This window comes from Gossypium hirsutum, chromosome A12 (assembly GCF_007990345.1).
Source record: "Gossypium hirsutum isolate 1008001.06 chromosome A12, Gossypium_hirsutum_v2.1, whole genome shotgun sequence".
Taxonomy (NCBI): Eukaryota; Viridiplantae; Streptophyta; class Magnoliopsida; order Malvales; family Malvaceae; genus Gossypium; species Gossypium hirsutum.
Genome location: NC_053435.1, coordinates 6,897,166 through 6,918,496, shown reverse-complemented (window position 1 = coordinate 6,918,496; position 21,331 = coordinate 6,897,166). Strand labels below are relative to the sequence as shown.

At 31.5% G+C, this 21,331-nt stretch overlaps 2 protein-coding genes across 5 annotated transcripts; both read left to right on the top strand.

Moving 5' to 3' along the window:
* Window positions 1-12,477: 12,477 nt before the first annotated feature.
* LOC107932597 (thaumatin-like protein 1b) lies at window positions 12,478-14,610 on the top strand. 4 transcript variants are annotated; one of them, XM_016864657.2, is made up of 4 exons: window positions 12,478-12,707; window positions 12,827-13,502; window positions 13,894-13,997; window positions 14,227-14,610. In XM_016864657.2, the coding sequence occupies exons 1-4, from the start codon at window positions 12,644-12,646 to the stop codon at window positions 14,442-14,444; spliced, it is 1,062 nt and encodes a 353-aa protein (XP_016720146.1). In that variant the 5' UTR covers window positions 12,478-12,643; the 3' UTR covers window positions 14,445-14,610. The 4 variants fall into 4 exon arrangements, with proteins under 4 accessions (XP_016720146.1, XP_016720163.1, XP_016720157.1 ...); XM_016864668.2 differs by having other exon boundaries at window positions 12,481-12,707; window positions 14,110-14,610; XM_016864674.2 differs by lacking the exon at window positions 13,894-13,997.
* Window positions 14,611-19,636: 5,026 nt separating this feature from the next.
* On the top strand, window positions 19,637-20,553 carry LOC107932586 (actin-depolymerizing factor 5). The gene is made up of 3 exons (XM_016864645.2): window positions 19,637-19,792; window positions 19,883-20,142; window positions 20,229-20,553. Exons 1-3 carry the CDS (start codon window positions 19,649-19,651, stop codon window positions 20,377-20,379), a joined length of 555 nt encoding a protein of 184 aa, XP_016720134.2. The 5' UTR covers window positions 19,637-19,648; the 3' UTR covers window positions 20,380-20,553.
* The last annotated feature ends 778 nt before the right edge of the window (window positions 20,554-21,331 follow it).

The following is a 21,331-nucleotide window of genomic DNA, read 5'->3' as shown; positions in this document are numbered from 1 at the left end:
TTTTGAGTTGTTTGGTGTCCTATACATGCCACTTACTTGATATTTCTAATATTTGAATTAATTCTCCCAAAAATGATAGCTTGATAGTGTGATTTTGCCTCCGATGATATCCAACCCCGAGCCGACCTGCCAAAACTGAAGAAGTAGAGAGGAAGGGTAAGCTTTACGCTTAGTAAGTCCATATGAAGTTAATAAGCAATTACCCACATTTTTTTAGGTAAAACATCATAATCGTACAATTTACCCTTGTTCAGGTTAAGCTATTTTACCGAGTTACTGTTACTAATTCATTTATATCTAGAGCTACAAGACTCCAAATTAAGTTTCATTAATTTTCCTTGAAACTAGACTCATATACCTTTCACCCATAAAATTTCCATAATTTTTCGTTTAGCCAATTAGCACAATTTATTCATTAAACTTTCCCCTGTTTTGCTGTCCAATAGTTCTGACCTCTCTTCACTAAAAATTATTTTTCTCATAGTACAGAATTCAGATAATGCTCTCATTTATCTTTCTAGAGAATAGACTCATTAAGGATGTTAATAATATAAATTATAACCCATAATTATTTTTATACAATTTTTAATGATTTTCTCAAATTGGAATAGGGGATCACGAAGTCATTCAGACTCTATCTCACAACAATTTAAATATCTCATAATATAAATTTCGATTGCATATATCATTTCTTCTATGTGAAACTAGACTCATTTGGATTTAACCTCATATTTTATTCAGCCCCTAATTCAATGTCCACAATTTATGATGAATTTCCAAATTTGCACCACTGCAGTAACCCAAAACTGCCAAGGCTAAATTTACTCATTCATTACTATTATTCACCAAATCCATACAATATCATTTCATTCATAATGGTAAGAACACATAATTATGCTTCGTAAGCATAAATCCATAATCTCAATGTCATCAAGTATCAAGGACTTATTCCAAATCATGTCATTTTCATAATATTCACCAAATACTATATACATCATAGATCATCACATGTCAAGGCATCACACATAAGTTTAGTGTACATACCTGTACAACTTGTAACATAACTCAAAGACATACTCACCAATGGCTTATCTCATTGGGGTCATCAACTAATACTTTGCTAAATTATCCGTTAAACACTCGGAATATAATTGGATACACGGAATGCATGCACATAAGTGCCATACCCGCAACTAGACAAACTCAATAGCCTGCGGAAATTATGTAGCCAAGCTACCATGTAACCCGCCCATAAGCGAACTCGGACTCAACTCAACGAGCTCAGGCATTCGCATCCATAAGTAAACTCAGACTCAACTCAACGAGTTCGGATGCCTAGTTACATCTCACGAACTCGGACTCAACTTAACGAGTTCAGAACTCAAATATCCTAGTGACATGTCACTTGTATCCTAATCTATTACTAAGGTTCAAATGGGATTTTCCTCGATCACACATCTTTGTCGTCTTCCATGCAATGTTGGAATCGATACTTGGTAGCATTTCATATTTATCAAGTAATTCACATAATTTTGCATATTACTCAACAATAACCACAAAGCATAATATTTCATAATAATAATCTTCATATCATATAAATAACATTAAATTACTTAAAATGACAATTATGTCATCAACATTTACACATGAAATTACATCTCATTTAATATCAAGGCAATAACATAAATTACACATTGCATTATTAAAAATCATATGAACTTACCTCGTATGCGAAAATGGCCATTTTTACCATTTTATCCACAACTTGATATTTTTCAATTTTAGCCCGAATTTCAATTTTTCCTTGCTCTATCATTTCAAATATAGCCTAATTAGGACTCACATTATTCAAATTAACCCAAAATCATATTTTGGAAAAATACAATTTTACCCCTAAACTTTGTCAAAATTACATTTTTTCCCCTAGATCGTAAATTAAACTTCATCCTATTTTCTTATATTTTATGATATGCTGATCATTTTTTCCTTCTATAGCAACATCAAATTCTCACTCTAACATGTACTTATGAACATTAGGTATTTTTATTGATTATGTCGTTTTACTCGTTTTCACGTAAAATCGCTTAGTAAAAGTTGTTTAACATAATTTCAAGCTTCATATTCTACCATAAAATATCAAAATAAACACATTTCACCTATGGGTATTTTTCCAAATATAAACCCTAGGTTAAATTATTGCTAGAATAAGCTCAACCAAGTTACCAGATTTCAAAAATGTAAAGAACTTTAAAAACGGGGCTAGGGAGCACTTACAATCGAGCTTGGGAGTTTGAAAAAACCTTAACCATGGCTGTTGCTGGTAGAAACGATTGTAGAGAATGGTAAACTTGATGTTTAAGGTTCATTTAGAGTCTACATAGCTAACACATAGGTGTGTGGTTTGGCTATGTGTCCTCTGCAACTTAAAATTTTCAAAACAGAATGCTCAAGTATTTTTACACGGGCACAGATACGGGCGTGTGACTTAATTCAGAATACACCTTAATTTGGACATGGGCTGGGACACGACCGTGTGCCCCTATTTCGAAATGCCCACATGACCTAAGACACAGGAGTGTCTCTTAACCAAGTGAGCCACACGACCTGGCCACACGGGCGTGTGTCCCTTATTTTTATGAAAATTTTTGATGTTTCGAACAAATTTTCTTTGACTACCCGGTTTAGTCCCGATTTGTTTCTAATACATATTTTGGGCCTCGAAGCTCATTAAAGGGAAAATATGATTTATTTACAATGTTTTTTGTTAAATGGTATGAAATATTCGTAGATGATCTGAAAAGTTTGGTAATACTCTGTAACCCTGTTCTAGCGACGGATAAGAGTTAGGGGGTGTTACAGAACATTCTATATTTCTACAAATATAATTACCTATTCATATCTACCTTTATCACTGGGAATATTTTTAATCTATTGTATCTATTTAAATTCTAATATACTGAGCTAATTAGTCTTTATAAACAATCTAAATTATTTAATTTCAGGTTAAGTTTACAATTTAAACAAACAACCTAGGTATATGCTCCTAACCAATGCTCAAGCAAAAACATGCAATTAAAAATTTAAAACAAATAAAATAACTAAAAAAAATTTAAAAATTTCCAAAGTCACCCCATACTTTATTTGGCATATTGTCCCTAATGTGCAACTAAAAATATAAAGGAAAGAGGTTACCCAATTGGCATGATAAGTGCATCGCAATTGGTGGGGCTACTCCTCCTTTCGGTTTTGGCTCGCAATGGTAGTGTCATAAAAAATTGCGGGGTTCCTACAAAGAAAACTTAAAAGACACAAATATATATATAAAATACTAGTCCTAACTAATTAAAAACTAAAACTAAATTAGATAGCCATACCAAAAATAAAGTACAAAATCCAAATATATAAAAATGTTCAGAATTAATCGGACTCAGATTTTGACTCCTCTACTAACTTCCAAAGTCTCCTCTTCTTTTGCTTGTCATGATCGCTTTTATTGGTTTTGTTTGGAGTCGATACGCAATTGTTTTGCTTCCTTATTTTTGCTTCCTTCCGGTTATTATCTCTAGTAACATTGCCTTGCCTTGTAGTATACTTACCGCTCGATGTTGATCTTTTAATTACACTCTTCATTTGGGTTGTTGTGTTCCTATTTGCGGTTGTGTTGTTGAATGGTTATGGGTATGGTGTCATCCATGAAGTTGTTTGTATGTCGTACCTCCTAGCATAGTGTTTCGCAATTGGCTTGATGTAGGCAATATCCTGCACCGTATATTCAAGATGTGCTCGAATGTTGCCCTCTCTTAATATAGCTTGCTTTTCATTTTTGTTGATAGCTTGCAATTGGTTTGTAAACTTAACGGTCTTAGAGAGGTTTCCCCTAAGGGGTGGCTGTGGCCATTGGAAGTCTTTAATTGCATATTTCTCAACTACCCAGGTTGCCAACTTCCCATGTTATTGGTTGCATGCAGCTTGGTATTCCAAGTATTGTTGTAGTCCATGCAGTAGAAAATGTTTATATTTTGAATATGATCATTTACGTTGGTGGCATGCATATGTATTAACCTAGTGAATTAATTGTTTGTTTTCCATTTGTTCATATTATGCTTGTGATTGAGATATTTCTTACATGCCATGTAACAGCCCGTTTTTCGGTGGTGTCAGAAATAGTGGTTCCAGGGCCATCAAATCCAACGAGAAAGTTCGTAAATATTATTATTTAATATTTACAAGACAAGTGTGATTTTTTAAAAAGTTTTTTATTTGATAATTTATGTTATATAAGTGATTTGTTAAGTTCAAGTGGTTTTAGAAAATAAGATATCGGGTCCTTATTTTTATAAACCGAGCCGTAAATATTTTTATAAATATTTACGGAGTGTCATTAAGGTGATATAAAGTTTCGTTAAGAAATTTTAATGTTTCGATGGTTAATTAATTAAAAAGGACCAAATTAAAATAATATTCATTCCTGGGACTCCATTCCCGTAAATCAGACTCGTAAAAATTTTTAATAAATATTTACGAAGCTAGTTGTATAGTTAATTAGGTTTTGATTAAGTGAATTTGCTTGAATTAAAAGTAATTAGGTATAAGGACTAAACTGCATATAAGGTGAAGGTTGAATTATAGATTAAAGAAAAATTTAAGGGACTCAATAAGCAATTAGCCATTGGCATTAAATGAGGCGGCATAAGGATGAAGATGTTTATAGAATTTAAAGTTAAAAAAAATATAATATTATAACAATAAACCTTAATGTTTAAGTATATATATTATATTATATTATATTATATTATATTATATTATATTATATTATATTATATTATATTATATTATATTATATTATAATAATAAAAGAAAAATAAATAGAAATAGAAAATGAGAAAGATAGAACGAAACAGAGAAGGAAAGAAAGAAAAAGGAAAGAAAAGGAGAAAGAAGGAGAATTAGAGTTTTAAGGGTTCAAAGCTTAATTGATTAGTCAATTTAGTCTATTTTTTGTGATTTTTATGTTTTTAAAATCTCAGTATTAAAAACTACCCAACCATGTCAAAATTTTAGAAATCATTGAGTTTTTAGGTGTTGTTAATGTTGAATAATTTTAGTATTAGGGACTAAATTGATAGATTTTCAAGTTAGAAATGAAAAATGAATTGAATTGTAGAATAAATTGTAAATTTTGAGTAATAGAGACTAAATTGTGAAATTTTTGAAATTTAGGGATTTAATTAAAATTAGAGAGTTAAATCTAGTTTAAAGTGGAAATTGAATAAAAATATAGAATTGATTGTGAAGAAATAAAATTAGTCTCAGTTTAGGAACTAAATTTGAAATTTAGACAAATGTTGAGTAAAAAGTTGAAATATTCAATATGAAATTTAAATTATATCGTATTAATAAATTTTAATTGTTTTAATTTCGTAGTTAAGTTGTACCGGGAATCCTCGACTAAAAAGGGGAAAGATAAAGTCGACGTGGAATAGCTCGGAATTCCTAGTTTGTATTTCTATAATCCGAACTTAGTTTTTAATTGTTGTATTTTGATTTAATGTCTATGGTAAATGTTGAGGTGAGTAATTGATATTTTAATAATTGATTGAATGATTTGAATTGGTAGATAAATATATGTATTGAATGGATTGATGTTTGAATTGAAATGATTATATGTGTAATTATGTGATACTATGAAAAATTGACATTGGATATTAATTGTTATTGAATTGTGAAATTTAAACCCTATTAACTGTATCGGACTGAGTCGGATATAGATGGCATGCCATAGGATTGGAAGAGTTCAGGGATTTCTTTGACTTCGAGTTAATGAGACACTGGGTGTCAATTTATTACTTCGGATTAATTCGATGAGGCACTGGGTGCCAATTTACTTCGGTTTAGCCGATGAGACACTGGGTGTCAAATTATTACTTCGAATTATCCGATGAGGTATTGGGTACCAAACTGGTGTGTTTTGGTTGGATCCATGTATCCGTCCGAGTCCGAGTCGTGTTAATAGGGGTAAATGAATAATAAAGTTTTATAATTGATATTGAAATGGTATGGTATGCGAAATGGAAGTGAAATAGTGAATTGAAAATAGAATGTGAAATATGTTACAAATATATGGAATATTTGAGTTATATACTCATGAAATGAATATGGAAAGGATAATGCAATTGTATAATGAAATGTGAAATAAATTGTGAAAAACTATTTATATAGCAAGTATGAGAATTGAGATATTTGTAAAACAAATGGAATATGATATGGTTGTTGAAATAATTAAATATTAATATGTGTTTATATTTCAATAGCATATTTGAAATTTCTTATCTTTAAATATTCAGATTATAGAAATACCACTGAGTTTTTACTCAATGTATGGTTTGTTTTCCATGCGCAGGTTAGGTACTTAAGTTTGATCATCGATTCAGCATCCAACAACAATCCCGAACTCAAATGTGGTGATGTTTATCCTTTGTGTCGTCATGTACCTAGAGTGTCTAAATAATAGTTATTTTGTTGTTTGATTGTAAATGAGGTTGTAAGTTTAATTTTGGTTGGTTTTATACATAAAACTATGTGTTTCTTTTTGAAGCCATATTATGGCATGAAAACTTGAACTAAATCTAGATAGGTGCATGTAAATTTAATTTTATGTTTAAGTGCTCATGAGTTAGGCAAATTGATTTGGATTTGGTATGTTTATAATTTGGATTAAAATGATGCTTTGATAACTTGTTTTGATGATATGAAATGCTTGAAATTTCTGTTTGTTTGATCTGTAAACTCTTGTAATGCTCCGTAACCCGATTCCGACGAAAGATAAGGGTTGGGGGTGTTACATGCCAAGTAATTGAACGTGTATGTATACTTGTAATCATGTATTGATAGATGTTTGATATGCTAAGAATGTTAATTTGACATTTGTGGTATTGCATATAATGTGTTAAGATGAGCTTTTGGGTCATTTAGACCATTTGGATATTGATCTTAGCAAGTTTAAAGAAAATGATGCAAAAATTAAGGGAATTATCTTCATAGTCACGACAACCCCCTATTAGTGTCACGACATTAAACCCTCTGCCTTTTAGGTCGCAACATTTCCTTGTTGAAGTCATGACGTCAAGTTCCTATCTTCATGGCTTCTACTCACCCCAAATGAAGTTGTGACACCATGCTACTGCCTTCAATGTAGTGCACTCATTCTTTGATGTCATGACGGTTGGATCTAATGCCCTGAGTGTAGTATATTCATTTGTAAACTTTTAATTTTTTTTGAATAGATTGGTTAATAAAACAAATTCATTTATTAAAATTAATATACTTTGTATTGTTGTCCTCAAATGGATTTTGCACGCAAAGCAAAATAGAAGAAAATGTTGTTCATTGGTTGTCTATTGTTTAAACTAATACTAAGTGGTATTATGTGGTTGAATCGTAGTATAGAAAGATAACTTGTATTAGTAGAAGAAGTTAAACATGTCCTTAGTCTAATTGAAAATGAGCAAACCAATTGAAAGACTAATATGTCATCTATTGAGTCCAATTCGTGAGATGCCTTATCTTGGGCATTAGAGCAGATGACTTCCAGAAGATAAAGACATAGATGTGACTAACTGAACTGACAGTACATTGGACAAGACTTAAGAAGAATAAATTTTGAATTCGTTTATGGATTTATTCACTTGTGACGTTTATAATGTGGCATACTTAAATCCTAAGTGGATGGCGGACTATGTATGCTTGACTCGTACATTTTGATGTAAGTAAAAGCTTGAGTTCAAATAGATAAGGAGCCGAAAGTTGGTGCATTAGGTGTACTATTTTTTTAGTTTTTAGCATCAATCACAATAGTGGAATTCATAGCCTGAGATATGCGTAAATGATATCCTCCCATAGACATTACATGGTTGATGAAAAGTAAACGTGGCCACATGTCATTCGTCTTTGTGATGGATGACTTGATAACTATTTGATAGTGATTGACTTTTCATGAAAGGGGATATAATGGTTACCATGAGATAAAATAAAGTCATATTGGGAGAACGGATATTATGCCAAAGAGATCAATGATATCCTATGATGGTAACATACTTATGACAAGGTCATTGGAAGAGCACTGAGTAGATGCTTTCGTAATGGTATGCTGTTAGGGAGAGCTTAGTTATGATACTATAATGGACTGACTTCGTGACTAAATTAGTTTATAACTAATAGGCAAAAATTCTAAACTTAATTATAAATTATTTAAGCCCTAATTACATATGTCTAATCAGTCCCTTCGTTAACTCATTAAAACCAAAAATGAATTAGGTGTTTGAATAGAAATGAACGAAATGAATAGGAAAAGAGAAATGATAAATATTCAGGAATGATTATGGTTTTTTTTACGAAATGGAGAAATGGAATCATTTGGAAATGAATGTAAGTTTCCAAAATGGAAATGAAAATAATTCATTTGCAATTCTATATAGATTACTTAAAAATGATCAGAAGAACGAGTTTATGTTTTTAAGCTATTTTGAAGCCCGAAAATGAAAATAAATCATTCGGTCACAATGAACATGTTGAGTTGTGAAGTATTAAACATATTTTCTCAAAATTTAACCAAAGGTAAAATCATCAAAATTTTATTGGGAGTAAAATAGGGATGAGAAAATTGTTTAATATAAAATATTAAAGTTTATTTTTATGAAATAGAAAAATTGAATCGGGTTAGATCACATTATAGATTACTAGGTCAAAAGGTTCAGGAAGTACTCATAATTGGACCCAATGTAAGAGAGACCCAAAACCCATCATATAATATGAAAGGGGTGGCAACCCTAGTAGGAATACTAGGGTGCGTCGTCCACCCTACTCCTACTATAAGTAGGAAGCTGATTTTCTATTTGAAATAAATCACTACAAGTTAACAATGGTTCTACCTTCTCTTCTTATAAATAGATGACACCAATAAGGCATTAAACACAACTTTGAGAGAGAATTTTCCAGAATATATTTTTCCAGAATAACAATTCTACCGGGTTTCTATTAAAGAAGAGAGAATTTTCATTTTCACCCTAAATAAAAGAGGGAAAATTTTTTCTAGTTCTGTGTTTTAATTCAATTGGTTCAAGCCCACACTCGAAGCAGTTCAAGGTATGAGAATAGCGAAAACGATCATTTAGTTGAAAGTTGGGAACAACGAACTTTCACTAAGCTGAAAACACATGTATGAATTCGATTAGGGTTTATTGCTATAAATATCACAAACTGGGCCAGTTTTCAAAATTTTAATTTTTCGTTATGTAAGAAAACTGTTTTCAAACTGAATTTTTTCCATTAATGACAACAGTCCTGTATTAGTAGTTTTTACGTTTTAGTCCCTCATTTGTTAGTGGAGTTTCATAAGAGTTTTGGTAAGCTTAATTGAAATCCAAGATTGAATTAATAATGCCTTTAAAATTTGTACAATTTATTTGTTCCAGTAAAAGTATCATTAAACTCAATTATTTGCATGATTTATCTATTGAATATTAAAATGAAATCATCGTTGATTCAGCAACAAATGTAGGTCCCATATTTCGGATCTGGTGATCAGGTCAAGTTTGAGGTGTTACATGATCTGCATATTTGATCATGTAGTGTTTGTTTTTGAAAATCATTTTGAAGCCTTTTTTGATTAGTTGACCCATACTTAACATATTTTGATCAATTTTTGGAACATAAAGAACATCTAAAATAGTTTTGCACATGAGTAACTTTTAATTACAATTATTCTTTTTACTTTAATTGTTAATTTTTACTTTTGTATTGCAATGCCTTCTAATTTTTTTTTTTAAAGTTGTACGTCATATGTAATATAAATGAACCAACTTTCACTTGAGTGATTGTTCTAAAAACATGTTGCCACAAAAATTTGATCCTTTTCTCATGGTTTGCAATATGAGCTTCAACTTCTTATTGTGGAATTTTACTTTTGCAAATTTACAACCTCATGTCCTAAATGATTACATTTGTTGCATTTTGCATCAAGCCTTTTCCAACACTTGAAACGAGGATGACCTTTTTCCACCACAATAATGACATGGAGGATTTTTTTTCTTTTCTTGCTTCCACATTTGCTATTACTGTTGTTTGCAGTAGCTTCACCATTTGCAGTTCAAATTTTCTTACCATTCTTCTTTTCTTTGCCACCATTTTGATGCTTGGTTGGCAATGCTCCTTCAACGGTACCATCTTGTCTCATGACTCTTCTTTGTTCTTGAGCCTACATGGCATTTAATAGTTTTGCCAAAGTAATCTTTGATAGATCCTTAGAATTCTCCAAAGCAGTATTAGTTGCTTCAAATTTTTTAGTTACAGTAACAAGAATTTTTGGAACAATTCTTGAATAAAAAAGTTTAGAACCTAACAACCTTACCCTATTGGCGATGCTCAAAAGCCTGTCAAAACGTTTTTCTATGGTTCTCGACTCCTTCACTTTTTGCATATTGGATTCCCTTATTAAATTCAGAATTTGCGTTCCTTTTATCCTTCCATCTCCTTATTCTTCTTTGAATTAGTCTCAAATTGCCTTTGTTGAACTGGGGGTCACTATTCGAGTGAAAATTGTTGGCGAGACTACAACAAATAGGTAGACCTTTGCCTTTGACTTTTTGGTCCTTTTCTCCTTGTGGCTTTTAATTTGAGTAATTGTATGACTGCTTGGTAGAGGAGGAACTTCATAATCCTCTTCTATTGCTTCACAAAGACCCAATGCACCCAAGTAGGCCTTCATTCTCACTACCCAAATCTGATAGTTTTTCTCCATTGAAAACAGAAAGAGCAACCATAGGAAAACTAATTTAAGTTTCCATGGCTTAAAGGTTTTTTACTAAGAAATGTTTGGGTTAAGTGTAAATTCACTTAAATACTTTCACAAGGTCACAGATCTTTTAAGAAAATAGCTTAGACACCAATGTTGTTTGATGGTGTTGTTTATAAACAAGAGCAATATGATAATTTAGGTAGAAAATAAGAAGGCAGAGTAAAAGAAAAATAGGACCACAAATAATATTGAATTGAATTGAAAATGAAAAGTGATACATGAAATTGGAATAAATACTCCTATTTATATACATGAAAAATAACTAAAAACAGAATCATGGTGCATTAACTTAGCCATAATCAACAACTAGAAACAAAATTAACTACTACTAAATCAACATGACTAACAACTAACCTACTAAATTAATCATGAAGAACCCCATGTGATCGCATGATGGTTAAGGGTGTTCAATGTTCAAAGTGTGGCCTGGGTTTAAGTAGCGCTAGTCGTATTGATTATTCAGACTTTACTCTATTATTATAATTCACCAAAAGAAATAACCATAAAAAATACATGTGAATTATGGCATTTAACTTATTTCCAAAAATGAAGCCATTAAAACATTGTTGGTTTTTCCCTTGTGGCCTCCAATTTGTAAGCAAATTCTTGGATCAGCTATTACGGAGGCCCAAGCTTGATTGTGCAGCAAAGACCATATAGTCCAAAATATTAGTCTAGCATTTTTATAGGAAAAAGGTGAAGGGAGACCTTTTGGACAAAAAAAAGTTCAAGTATAAACAAATTTCAAGGTAAAATTGCTTTCTAAGAAATGGGTATACTATATTTGATCATACTTCTTTCTCATAAATAAATATTGTTTGTTTGGTCATAATCTCATGATAGAGATGGTGCATTTTGGTTAAAAGGCGTGAAACTTGTTAACACTTTTTGGTGTATTTAAATTTTGCAAATGTATGTATGTTCTTTTCCTTGTATCTGGCGTTGGAGAACTTGGTTGTAGGGTGAGGTAGAATAAATGTTGATGATAATAGAATCTAGAGTTGAAGATTTACTTTGTACCTTTTATATATCTAGTATTGATGATCTGTATCTGAATTGAGTGTTTGTATTGTCCTTTGACAGTTTCTTAAATTTCACAGTATTGTCAAATTTTATAATATTAGGGCATCTCTTTAGTTTCTTCATATGTTTCATTCAGTTTATAATTAATATATGCGCTCGTAATTTTCATATTTTTAACTTATAAATCTCCATTTTTAACTTTTACATACGGATATCTCTACTACTATAACAACGATACTTAAGCTTTAAGTAATTAAACAAAGTTTATAAGAATCTCTACACATATTTAGATGCAGTTATATTCATGTCATCCTTTTTCCATCCCCTTAATTGTTTTTGAAAGAAAATGGATAACTAGTGGACTAAAAAATCACCATATCTACAATTTATTAAATTATTTAAATTTGAATTTGTATAAATTATTTACATATTATTAATCAAATTCAAATTAAATCTAATAAACATTAATTTCAAAAAATATATAAATATTTTTATAATTAGTAAATTTAAATATATTATAAATAAATATTTTATTTATAATTTCAAAATCTAAATTCGAATATCCATATCCGCTTCATCAACCCAAATAAAGAATTATGCACTTAACAAAATAATAACCAAAAGCCGAAAGTCAAGAACCCCACCAGCGCAAGTCCCACTCCCGCTACACCACTACTCTCCTCTCCCAAGAAAAAGTAAAGTTCCTTGGCTCATCTTTTGGCCAATTCTTTAACCTCAAACTCTTGTATTTTTATTTTCCCTTCAATAATGGGTTGTCTTCATCTCTCTTCCACCTTCCTTTCTTTCTTGTTCTTGATTTCTCTCCTTTCAGGTAAACTATAAACGTATGAACCCCCATCAAAGACTCCATGTTTCCTTGCCAACAGCTTTTCTTTTTCCTTGTTAGTTTGTAATTTCTGCTGCTGACCCTTTCCTTGTTTTCAATTGCAGAAGTGAATCCAGCTTCTTTCAAGATCGTCAACAGGTGCCGCCACACGATATGGCCTGGCTTTCTATCCGGCGCCAACACACCTCAGCTTCCTACTACTGGCTTCGTTCTTAACCCTGGCAAATCAAGAACCGTAACGATACCCAGGTCTTGGTCCGGTCGACTCTGGGGTCGAGCCCTTTGCGGCCAAGATTCCTCCGGTAAATTCGTTTGTCTTAGCGGCGACTGTGGCTCCGGTCAAATCGAATGTTCCGGGAGTGGCGCCAAGCCGCCAGCCACTCTCGCGGAATTCACTTTAAACGGTGCCGGAGGATTGGATTTTTACGACGTGAGCTTAGTCGACGGATACAATTTGCCGATGTTGGTCGTGGCCAAGGGAGGAAAAGGCAACTGTAGCGCCACCGGTTGCTTATTGGACCTCAACGGCGCGTGTCCTCCGCAGTTACGTGGTGATGGGGGCGTGGGGTGTAGGAGCGCGTGTGAAGCTTTCGGAGATCCCCAATACTGTTGCAGCGGTGCGTTCGGAACGCCTGACGTGTGTCACCCGTCGGTATTCTCTTTGTTCTTCAAGCATGCTTGTCCACGCGCGTATAGTTACGCGTATGATGATGTTACGAGTACGTACACGTGTGCAGGAGCTGATTACGTCATCATATTTTGCCCGCCTCCTTATTCCAGGTGAAGTTTACTAACGACCTCTCTTCCAATGTTATTATTAATGTTTGGGAAAGGAAATTTCCTGTCTTTGGTTCTTTTAGGGTGCTTTTTGCCATTTCATCAGCATGATTTGGCAGCAAGCCGCGCTGGCATGTTCCTGAAAATTAGAGCAGGGGAATTATGTAAATTTTGGTTGAACTGTATGTGTGGGTTCATTGTGATTGAACATGCTTTAACTTGGGACAGTTGCAGTCCTTCTAGTTATGAAATTGGATGTCTTAGAAATGCTGGAACAGAAATTGTTTGTCCTGCAATTTCAAGAGAAGCATAAACATTCTCTAGTTTCTTAGTAATTAATAGAAATATCCATGAAACACTAGGTATTCATTAGGATTTTGTGAATAATTTTCAGCCAAAAAGTATTGGGCGCTCGGAAAGACGGAGCACTGGTACCGCTTGTGAATAAGAGTACGATATACCTATCACGCATACATGCGAATAGAGCTGCATTATCAGGTCTGCCCCAATCGCAATTTACTGCCAGTGCAGCCCCTTCTGCTTTGACTCTTTTACTCTTTTGGCAACTTATTTTACCCTTGTGACTAACATCGGCCTGGACACCTTCCAGGCAAGTAGTAGCAAGATATAGCTGAAGAGAGTCGTAGCTGCACCACTTCTCTGCCTCATCTGTTGTTATTGCTGGATCTTTTTTTTTTTTAAAAAAGCTGGCAACTTGTAAATGCAGATTGCTTACAGCTATTGGGGTTTCACGTTTGCCACAAGAAGTATTCTGTATCTCCCCTGCACTCAAAGGTTTTAATTTTTTACTGTCAATCTAATACTTGTAAGTTTAGCAAGTCTTTAAATTTCAAGTATGTACAGCTTGAATGCTCAAATAAGCTCAAGGCTTTTGTGTTTCACAGTATACATACGAACCACAGTCACTTCGGGAAAATGTTCTAACAATGAGCTTGAAAACACTTAAATGTTCTAAAAATGCTCAAATAAGGATTGTTCTAAAAGTGCAAGAGATCCTTCAAGCTATCAACAGAGTGAGGAAAAAAGAAAACAGTTGTTAGATTAAGCTGAAAACTTTCTTTGCAATGAAATCTAATTTGCTTTCGTTGGACTTCTGTTTTTATACTTTAGGCTTAAGTGGATGTTTGGCACTTTCTTATACATCATTGCCTAATGATTTTTTTAACATATTATACTTTATCACATGGAACTTATAAAATTTTCAAAATTGTTAAATTTTTTTAAAATTATTAAAAAATTGTACATAAAAAAATTATATAACTAACAATTCTATTACATTAAACATAGAGATGCGTTTAATAATAACATATAATAAATAATGAAACGTTTAATTTGAAACTAATTAATAATAACACATTAAATATGAACAATATTAAAATTTTAAACTATATATTAACTTGTTATTCTAACTCAATTAATAATATTATTAGTACTAGAAATCCTATCACACATTTATGTATGCAGAAACTACAAATATAGAATACATATACAAGTTTAAAAAAAACACACAATAAATAATGAAATGTATAGCTTGAAAGTAATTAATTATAACACATGAAATAAGTGCGATATTAAATTTTTTTAAAAAAATAGATTAAATTATTTATTATTGTGTTGTCTTCAATCTTGACTCGGTGTTGAGTTTATGATGGGAGTAATAAAGTGTGCATAATAAAATTTAAATGTATAAAAAAATATTAAAGTAAAACTTTAGTTGGGTGGTAAATTAAATATTTTACTAATGTAATTGGTTCAAGTTCAAATTCCACAATATGCATATTTTTATTGAATTTTTAAATAAAAAGTTTAAAATGTATTGGAATAATATAACTTATTTGAATTATAAAAGGGTATATCCATAATTTATCTAATCGAGTTGGTGACAGGTTGAGAATGACACTAACTCATTCAGGAGCTTAAATAATAGTATATATACAATTGATAGATGTGATAAAATGTGCATAATAAATTAAATATATAAAATATATTAAAATAAACTTTTAGTTCAATGCTTAATTTAAGATTTTATGACATGAGTTTAAATCTTATTGTATATATAATTTTATTATTTTTTAATAAAAATATTAAAATACCCTCAACAAAAACTTCCAATATCAACTTATCACTATATAAGTTGAGCCTTTAAGATTTGGATAGACATAATTATGAAATTCGATATTAATAAAAGAATACGATAAGCCGAACCTTAAGTATTTATTGAGCTTTTTTATAAGTTCATGTGATAGTGATTTAAAACATGCAAGTTTTAAGTTAGTAAAGAAGCTATGATTAACTGGGGAGCACTGCATCTCCACAAAGTGTCAAAATTGTATTTAAAATATTGTAGAATGAATTGTAATTAGTTATTAATATGTATATATTTTTAAAGTCACTCTTTAATGAAATTATAAGTGTTTTTAATATGTATTTCAATTAGATTGAAGTTTATTGTAAGCCTTTCTAGCTTAATTTCACTAAAATTTTGACATTTTGGGGAAGGTATTTGGATGTTGTTTTTTGAAAACATAAATCAATTTTTGTTAAAAAGAATTTGGGAAATTGAAATAATAGAAATCATTTTGGGTTTAAAAGGCGATTTGGAAAAGTGTTAAAAGCCCAACTTGATTTTCTTTAAAACTTTTCTCCTAAATTAGAGAAGCCCAATTTAGCAATCTATTCTGCCTGAGAATATTCCTTTAAACAGCCCGATTTAAGGCCCAAGTAAGTTTTGCAGCCCAACTTTATATTATTTTTTTTATTTCAAGTTTTGGCATGTATTGTATACTAATAATAAAAGAGAAATGATTGTATGAAACTGTGACGCCATTAATCTATATCACTTTCTAATAGTTTTATGATACATCAGTATTTTTATTCTGAATTTCAGAATTTTATCCTGAATTTTTGTATTTTAATTTGGATTTGATTTTGTTTCAGGATAAAATCCTGAAATTCAGGATAAGATATTGACGTGGCATAAAATTATTGGAAAGGGATACAGATAACGTGACGTCACTGTTTCATACAATTCTTTCCCAATAATAAAATTGATGTTTGACATCACTTGGATTTATTCTTAAATACATCTAATATAAACACTTTAATTTTATAAATATGGGGCAAATCAAATAAAATCCGAAAATTTATTTCAAAATTGAAGTTAAAACTAAATACTAAAGTAATAAATAAAGTTTAAAGAGGAACAAAGATAAACAAAGCTTGGATGAAGATGGAAGTCGTAGGAAAAAAAGAAAAGATCATCCCCACGAGGTTGCCATTGCTGGTGGTACCTAAAAAGTCTGCCTACCTGCTAGTTTGTCAAGTAATGACTGGTTTCATGTAGTCTAGTCCACAAAGCGGGGCCACCATTCCTTTTTAATAGTGGCTATAAATCACGCTCATCTAGACAAGCATATCCCTCTTTGGTTTTAGGCAGATTATTATTATGTTGCACTACTTCCATTAAGAAGAAGCCGCTCACAAACGTCCAATCCTCCCCTCCCAAATAGACAACCCCATATACACGTTTAATTAGACTTTGATTCACCTTGGAAAAAGGTGGTCCATCGATCCAACGCCTCTCATGGGCCTAATAAAAATAGTTTATGTTTCCCATCGTGGAGACCCACCCACATGAGGGTTATCTCTCCTTCATCCACGTCCCTAGGTAGCAGAAATTTCTTTTTGGTACTAGCATTTTGTCTGTTGATAAGGTAAATGTATTGTTTTTTTTAGGGTGTTGTAAATAACAAACCTTTAAAATTTGTTCTTTGATATCCAAACAAACGAAATTATGATCATTGAATAGCTTTGTGCATGATGAAACTTGAGTCATGATCTTTATTCCTAAAAGTGAATGATATCACTTCAACTAGTTCTTCAGCACCATGTTTTTCTTGTTCAAGAATCAAGAGATTTCTAACACATCCAAAGTCATATCAATAATCATCTTTTATCTCTCATAAAAACTAAAAGAAATATTGTCCAGGGGTTGTTACCCTAATCACCTAAACATTCTTTAGACAAGTTTGTGGAATAACTCGAGCTTAGGGATATGAAATCTTGGAATGGCAGACGTATAAATCTGTTAAAGAATAAAGAAACAAAGTAATGATATATCAAGTTGCTTCAATTAGCTGTGGGTTTAGAGGTACATGTATGGATGTTCAGTTACATCAAGAAAAACGCCTCTCTTTTTATTATTCTTTCACATTCATTCCTTTTGATCTATTTTTAACTTTGTCTTAATTCTTTATTTCACCGCAGGTTTTTCTTCTTCTTTGCTGTCACGCAAACAACCCTTTTGAGGAACAGGAAATAGAAAGATCGGGGGGATTTATGGGTGCGAGATCCCAGATGGGACCACCGTATTTTACTACTGAGGTTATGTTTCCAGCCTATACTCATCAAAATTTATTAAGATTTAGTGAAACTCATAATCATACTTGAGATTAAAAAACAAAAATAGAGAGAAAAGTTGTCCAATGGTTGTATCAATAACTCGAGTTCCAAAAACAATCACATTTAATTTAAATAAATTTAATTTTGTGGACGGACTAAACTATAAATGGATAGTACAAGACTTAATTCACATTAGTTTTCCTTTTGTTTTTTAAACAATCTCTACCTGCCTTGATTGATGTTCCTCATAATTAATCAAATGTATTGATTTTAATTGTCATTTCATTTGCATATTGTATAGATTAATTTTTTTTTTATAGAATATTTAGAATTATCTATAATTTTTTTCATCACTTTAATAAAAGAATAAATATATTTCAATGCACTCAAACTTAATAATACCGATATCAATCAAGTTAAAACTCAATTAAAGAATATATTATTTAAAATTATCATCATAACTGATTACATAAACAAATTTTTGCAGCCCACTGAATTGCTTTATACATTATGCTTAATTGGCAAATTACACACTTTGTTAGAGTTACTTGGACTAGATTGTATTTTTTTTTATTTGGGGTGTTAATTTTTAGCAACTCAATTATTTACATATAAGGCAATAGAGTGCTTGTTTTTTTTTTGCTATGTGACATTACTAAATCAATTTAGGAATAGTGATATATGGTAAATTAAACGCTAAACACTTTTCTTTCTGGTTTAGTAATAATAATAACAATTAAATTTTGTCATATTCAGAATGCTGATGAAAAACTTTATAATGTTAAAATTATCAATAATTAAGTTATAAGTAAAATGGTCAAGTAGATATATTTAAACTCTTTTCTATTAAATTAAATTTATCGAAATCTCTTAGTTAGCTGAAGAATAATCTTTATAAATGCTTAAATGGAAACTTGGAAGTTATATAATGAAGAGAGTTTATTTAGTGATTCACACTTGGTAATGTTAAAAACTACTTGTTAGTAGCTTTGATCTTTCTCTGTTTGAGGTGCTTATTTGATGTACATCCTAGTTAATGAGTTTTTTATTGTGTAAGATTAGTGATAGAGTCATGAGTAAATTTGATAGTAGGTAATTGGGTGTAATATGAAGGTACATGGGGATTCAAAATAAATTTTTTTGGGGTCAAAATTAATTTGTATATTTTTACGATAGTAAAAATGTAAATATATTATTTTAATATAATTTTTAAATGATTAAATTAAATTTTTATTCTTTGAGGAACAAAGTGTAATTTTACATTATTAATTTAAAATTTTATAAATTATAAAAGATTTAAATGAAAAAAAATTCTTTTTAAAGGTTAGGCCCCTGCTTACCCCTTGACTTTGTCACTGACCTTAAGCAACTCTAATAATTACTAATACTTTGGAAAGTATTTAGAGTCAACATGAATATGTATTAGATAAATTTGTTTGGGATTTTATCATCATAACGTAGTTTTTAAATTGAACGATCTTTCTTTTTAGATATAACGATATTATAATCATATTCTTTTCAGCCAAAATTGATAATTATATTAAAAAAATTCGATTATGTTATCCAATTATTTAAAAAATATAATCTTATCCAATAGTCTTTATTAGGAAGGTAAATATTTAAAAGAAAATATAACCTCCCCGCCTCCCAATCCACAGAAAAATAAAAGAAAACAAGGAATGTTTACTATACAGAGCACGCTGATTTGTAAATATTAATGAACTTTAATGGCATTTCCAAACTTATTTCTTTATATAAACCCCATTACCACTCTCTTTTCTTGCCACCTTCAGTTTCAAAGTTTCAGCTACCAAAGCAAATTCAGCTCACTCAAACAACAACCAACAACAATGGCAATGGCTTTCAAGATGGTACATCCCATTTATTATTTATTTTTATATTATTTTAAATAAATTTCTTTATGTTAGTTACATGTATATTTTGGGTGTATGATACTATAGGCTACAACTGGGATGTGGGTCACTGATGACTGCAAGAACTCATTCATGGAGATGAAATGGAAGAAAGTGCATAGATATATAGTTTTCAAGATCGATGAGAAATCAAGGCGGGTTACCGTCGATAAGGTCGGCGGACCTGGCGAAAGCTATGATGATCTTACTGCTTCATTGCCCATCGATGATTGCCGATATGCTGTCTTTGATTTTGATTTCGTCACCGTTGATAACTGTCGGAAAAGCAAGCTCTTCTTCATTGCATGGTTCGTCGTCTTCCCTACTTGTTTTTGTTTAGTATATATATAATACTGTTTAATTTGATTTACATTTAATTAATGATGGAGATTAGGTCCCCAGCAGCATCAAGAATAAGGGCAAAAATGCTGTACGCAACATCCAAAGACGGGCTGAGGAGAGTGCTAGATGGAATTAGCTACGAAGTTCAAGCAACTGACCCAACTGAAATGGGGATTGATGTGATTAAACACAAGGCCAATTAGGACTAATCATGATTAAGTTTTAGATTTATAAACCATCTTGCTCTTTTATTTATAACTCCAACAACATGTGCTGTCATTTTTTTTCTTTTTCTTTTCCCTGTTGTTGTGATTTTTTTTGGCTAGATTTCTAGCACTAATGTAAGTTAATCTTAATGTAATAATATTTTGATGTTCCATGTGTGCTTGGTTGTGAGCAAAGCACTTATCAGTTCCACCCTTCTTCTTCTTAAATCATGAAAAGGTTAAAGTCACATTGACTGCAAGATTTGCCGAAATACTTGAAAATGAAATTCCATGACATCAACTTTTATGATGAGAGGTAAAGGAGGCAGTGCTTTGATTATGATAATGCTATTCTATCCAAAAGAGGGGAGAAAAATAAAGGAGAAATAAAGCTAAAAGTGAGATGAGAAAAATGAATGATTTTGGGTACCAATACCAAATATGGTAGACCCCTAATAGCCCATGCCCAGCTCATGACATGACACCCAAACGATTACTGGATTGGATTGGTAATTGGTCCCTTACAGATCACGGTTTCAAGTCTCCCTTACCACTCTCACTACCAAACCATGGAATTAACCAAGCCATCCTAAATCCTCCAAAAAGCAAATCATTTCTGGGACATCAACCACGGTTAGGACACTATGCGAAATCATGGCTTAACTCATATGTATGATGCTTACCTTTTTGTTTTGCAATCTAGCAGTTAAACCATTGATTTCTGAGATTGAGTGGTAGGTGCACTGCCTACACATTTCATACGGTGAGTTTTGCGGCTAAACTACCCTTCGTTCATTTCTCTCCTCGCAACAAGCGGGTGAAGAAAAAGTATCTATAGCATTATATTGATAGATTTTCTTTTTCTTTTGTAACTTCTACTTCCTCAACTTGTTTATTATTCCGCATTTGTTTTACGTTGTTAACAAAGTTATTGGAATATAAGATTATT

Bases quoted from the DNA above. Each gene is read 5' to 3' on its own strand.
- LOC107932586 (XM_016864645.2), top strand. From the start codon at position 19,649: ATGGCATTTCCAAACTTATTTCTTTATATAAACCCCATTACCACTCTC. The intron at 19,793-19,882 runs GTACATCCCATT...ATGATACTATAG, and splicing joins TGGCAATGGCTTTCAAGATG to GCTACAACTGGGATGTGGGT. The intron at 20,143-20,228 runs GTTCGTCGTCTT...GATGGAGATTAG, and splicing joins AAGCTCTTCTTCATTGCATG to GTCCCCAGCAGCATCAAGAA.
- LOC107932597 (XM_016864657.2), top strand. From the start codon at position 12,644: ATGGGTTGTCTTCATCTCTCTTCCACCTTCCTTTCTTTCTTGTTCTTG. The intron at 13,503-13,893 runs GTGAAGTTTACT...AATAATTTTCAG, and splicing joins TGCCCGCCTCCTTATTCCAG to CCAAAAAGTATTGGGCGCTC. The intron at 13,998-14,226 runs GTCTGCCCCAAT...TTGTAAATGCAG, and splicing joins GAATAGAGCTGCATTATCAG to ATTGCTTACAGCTATTGGGG.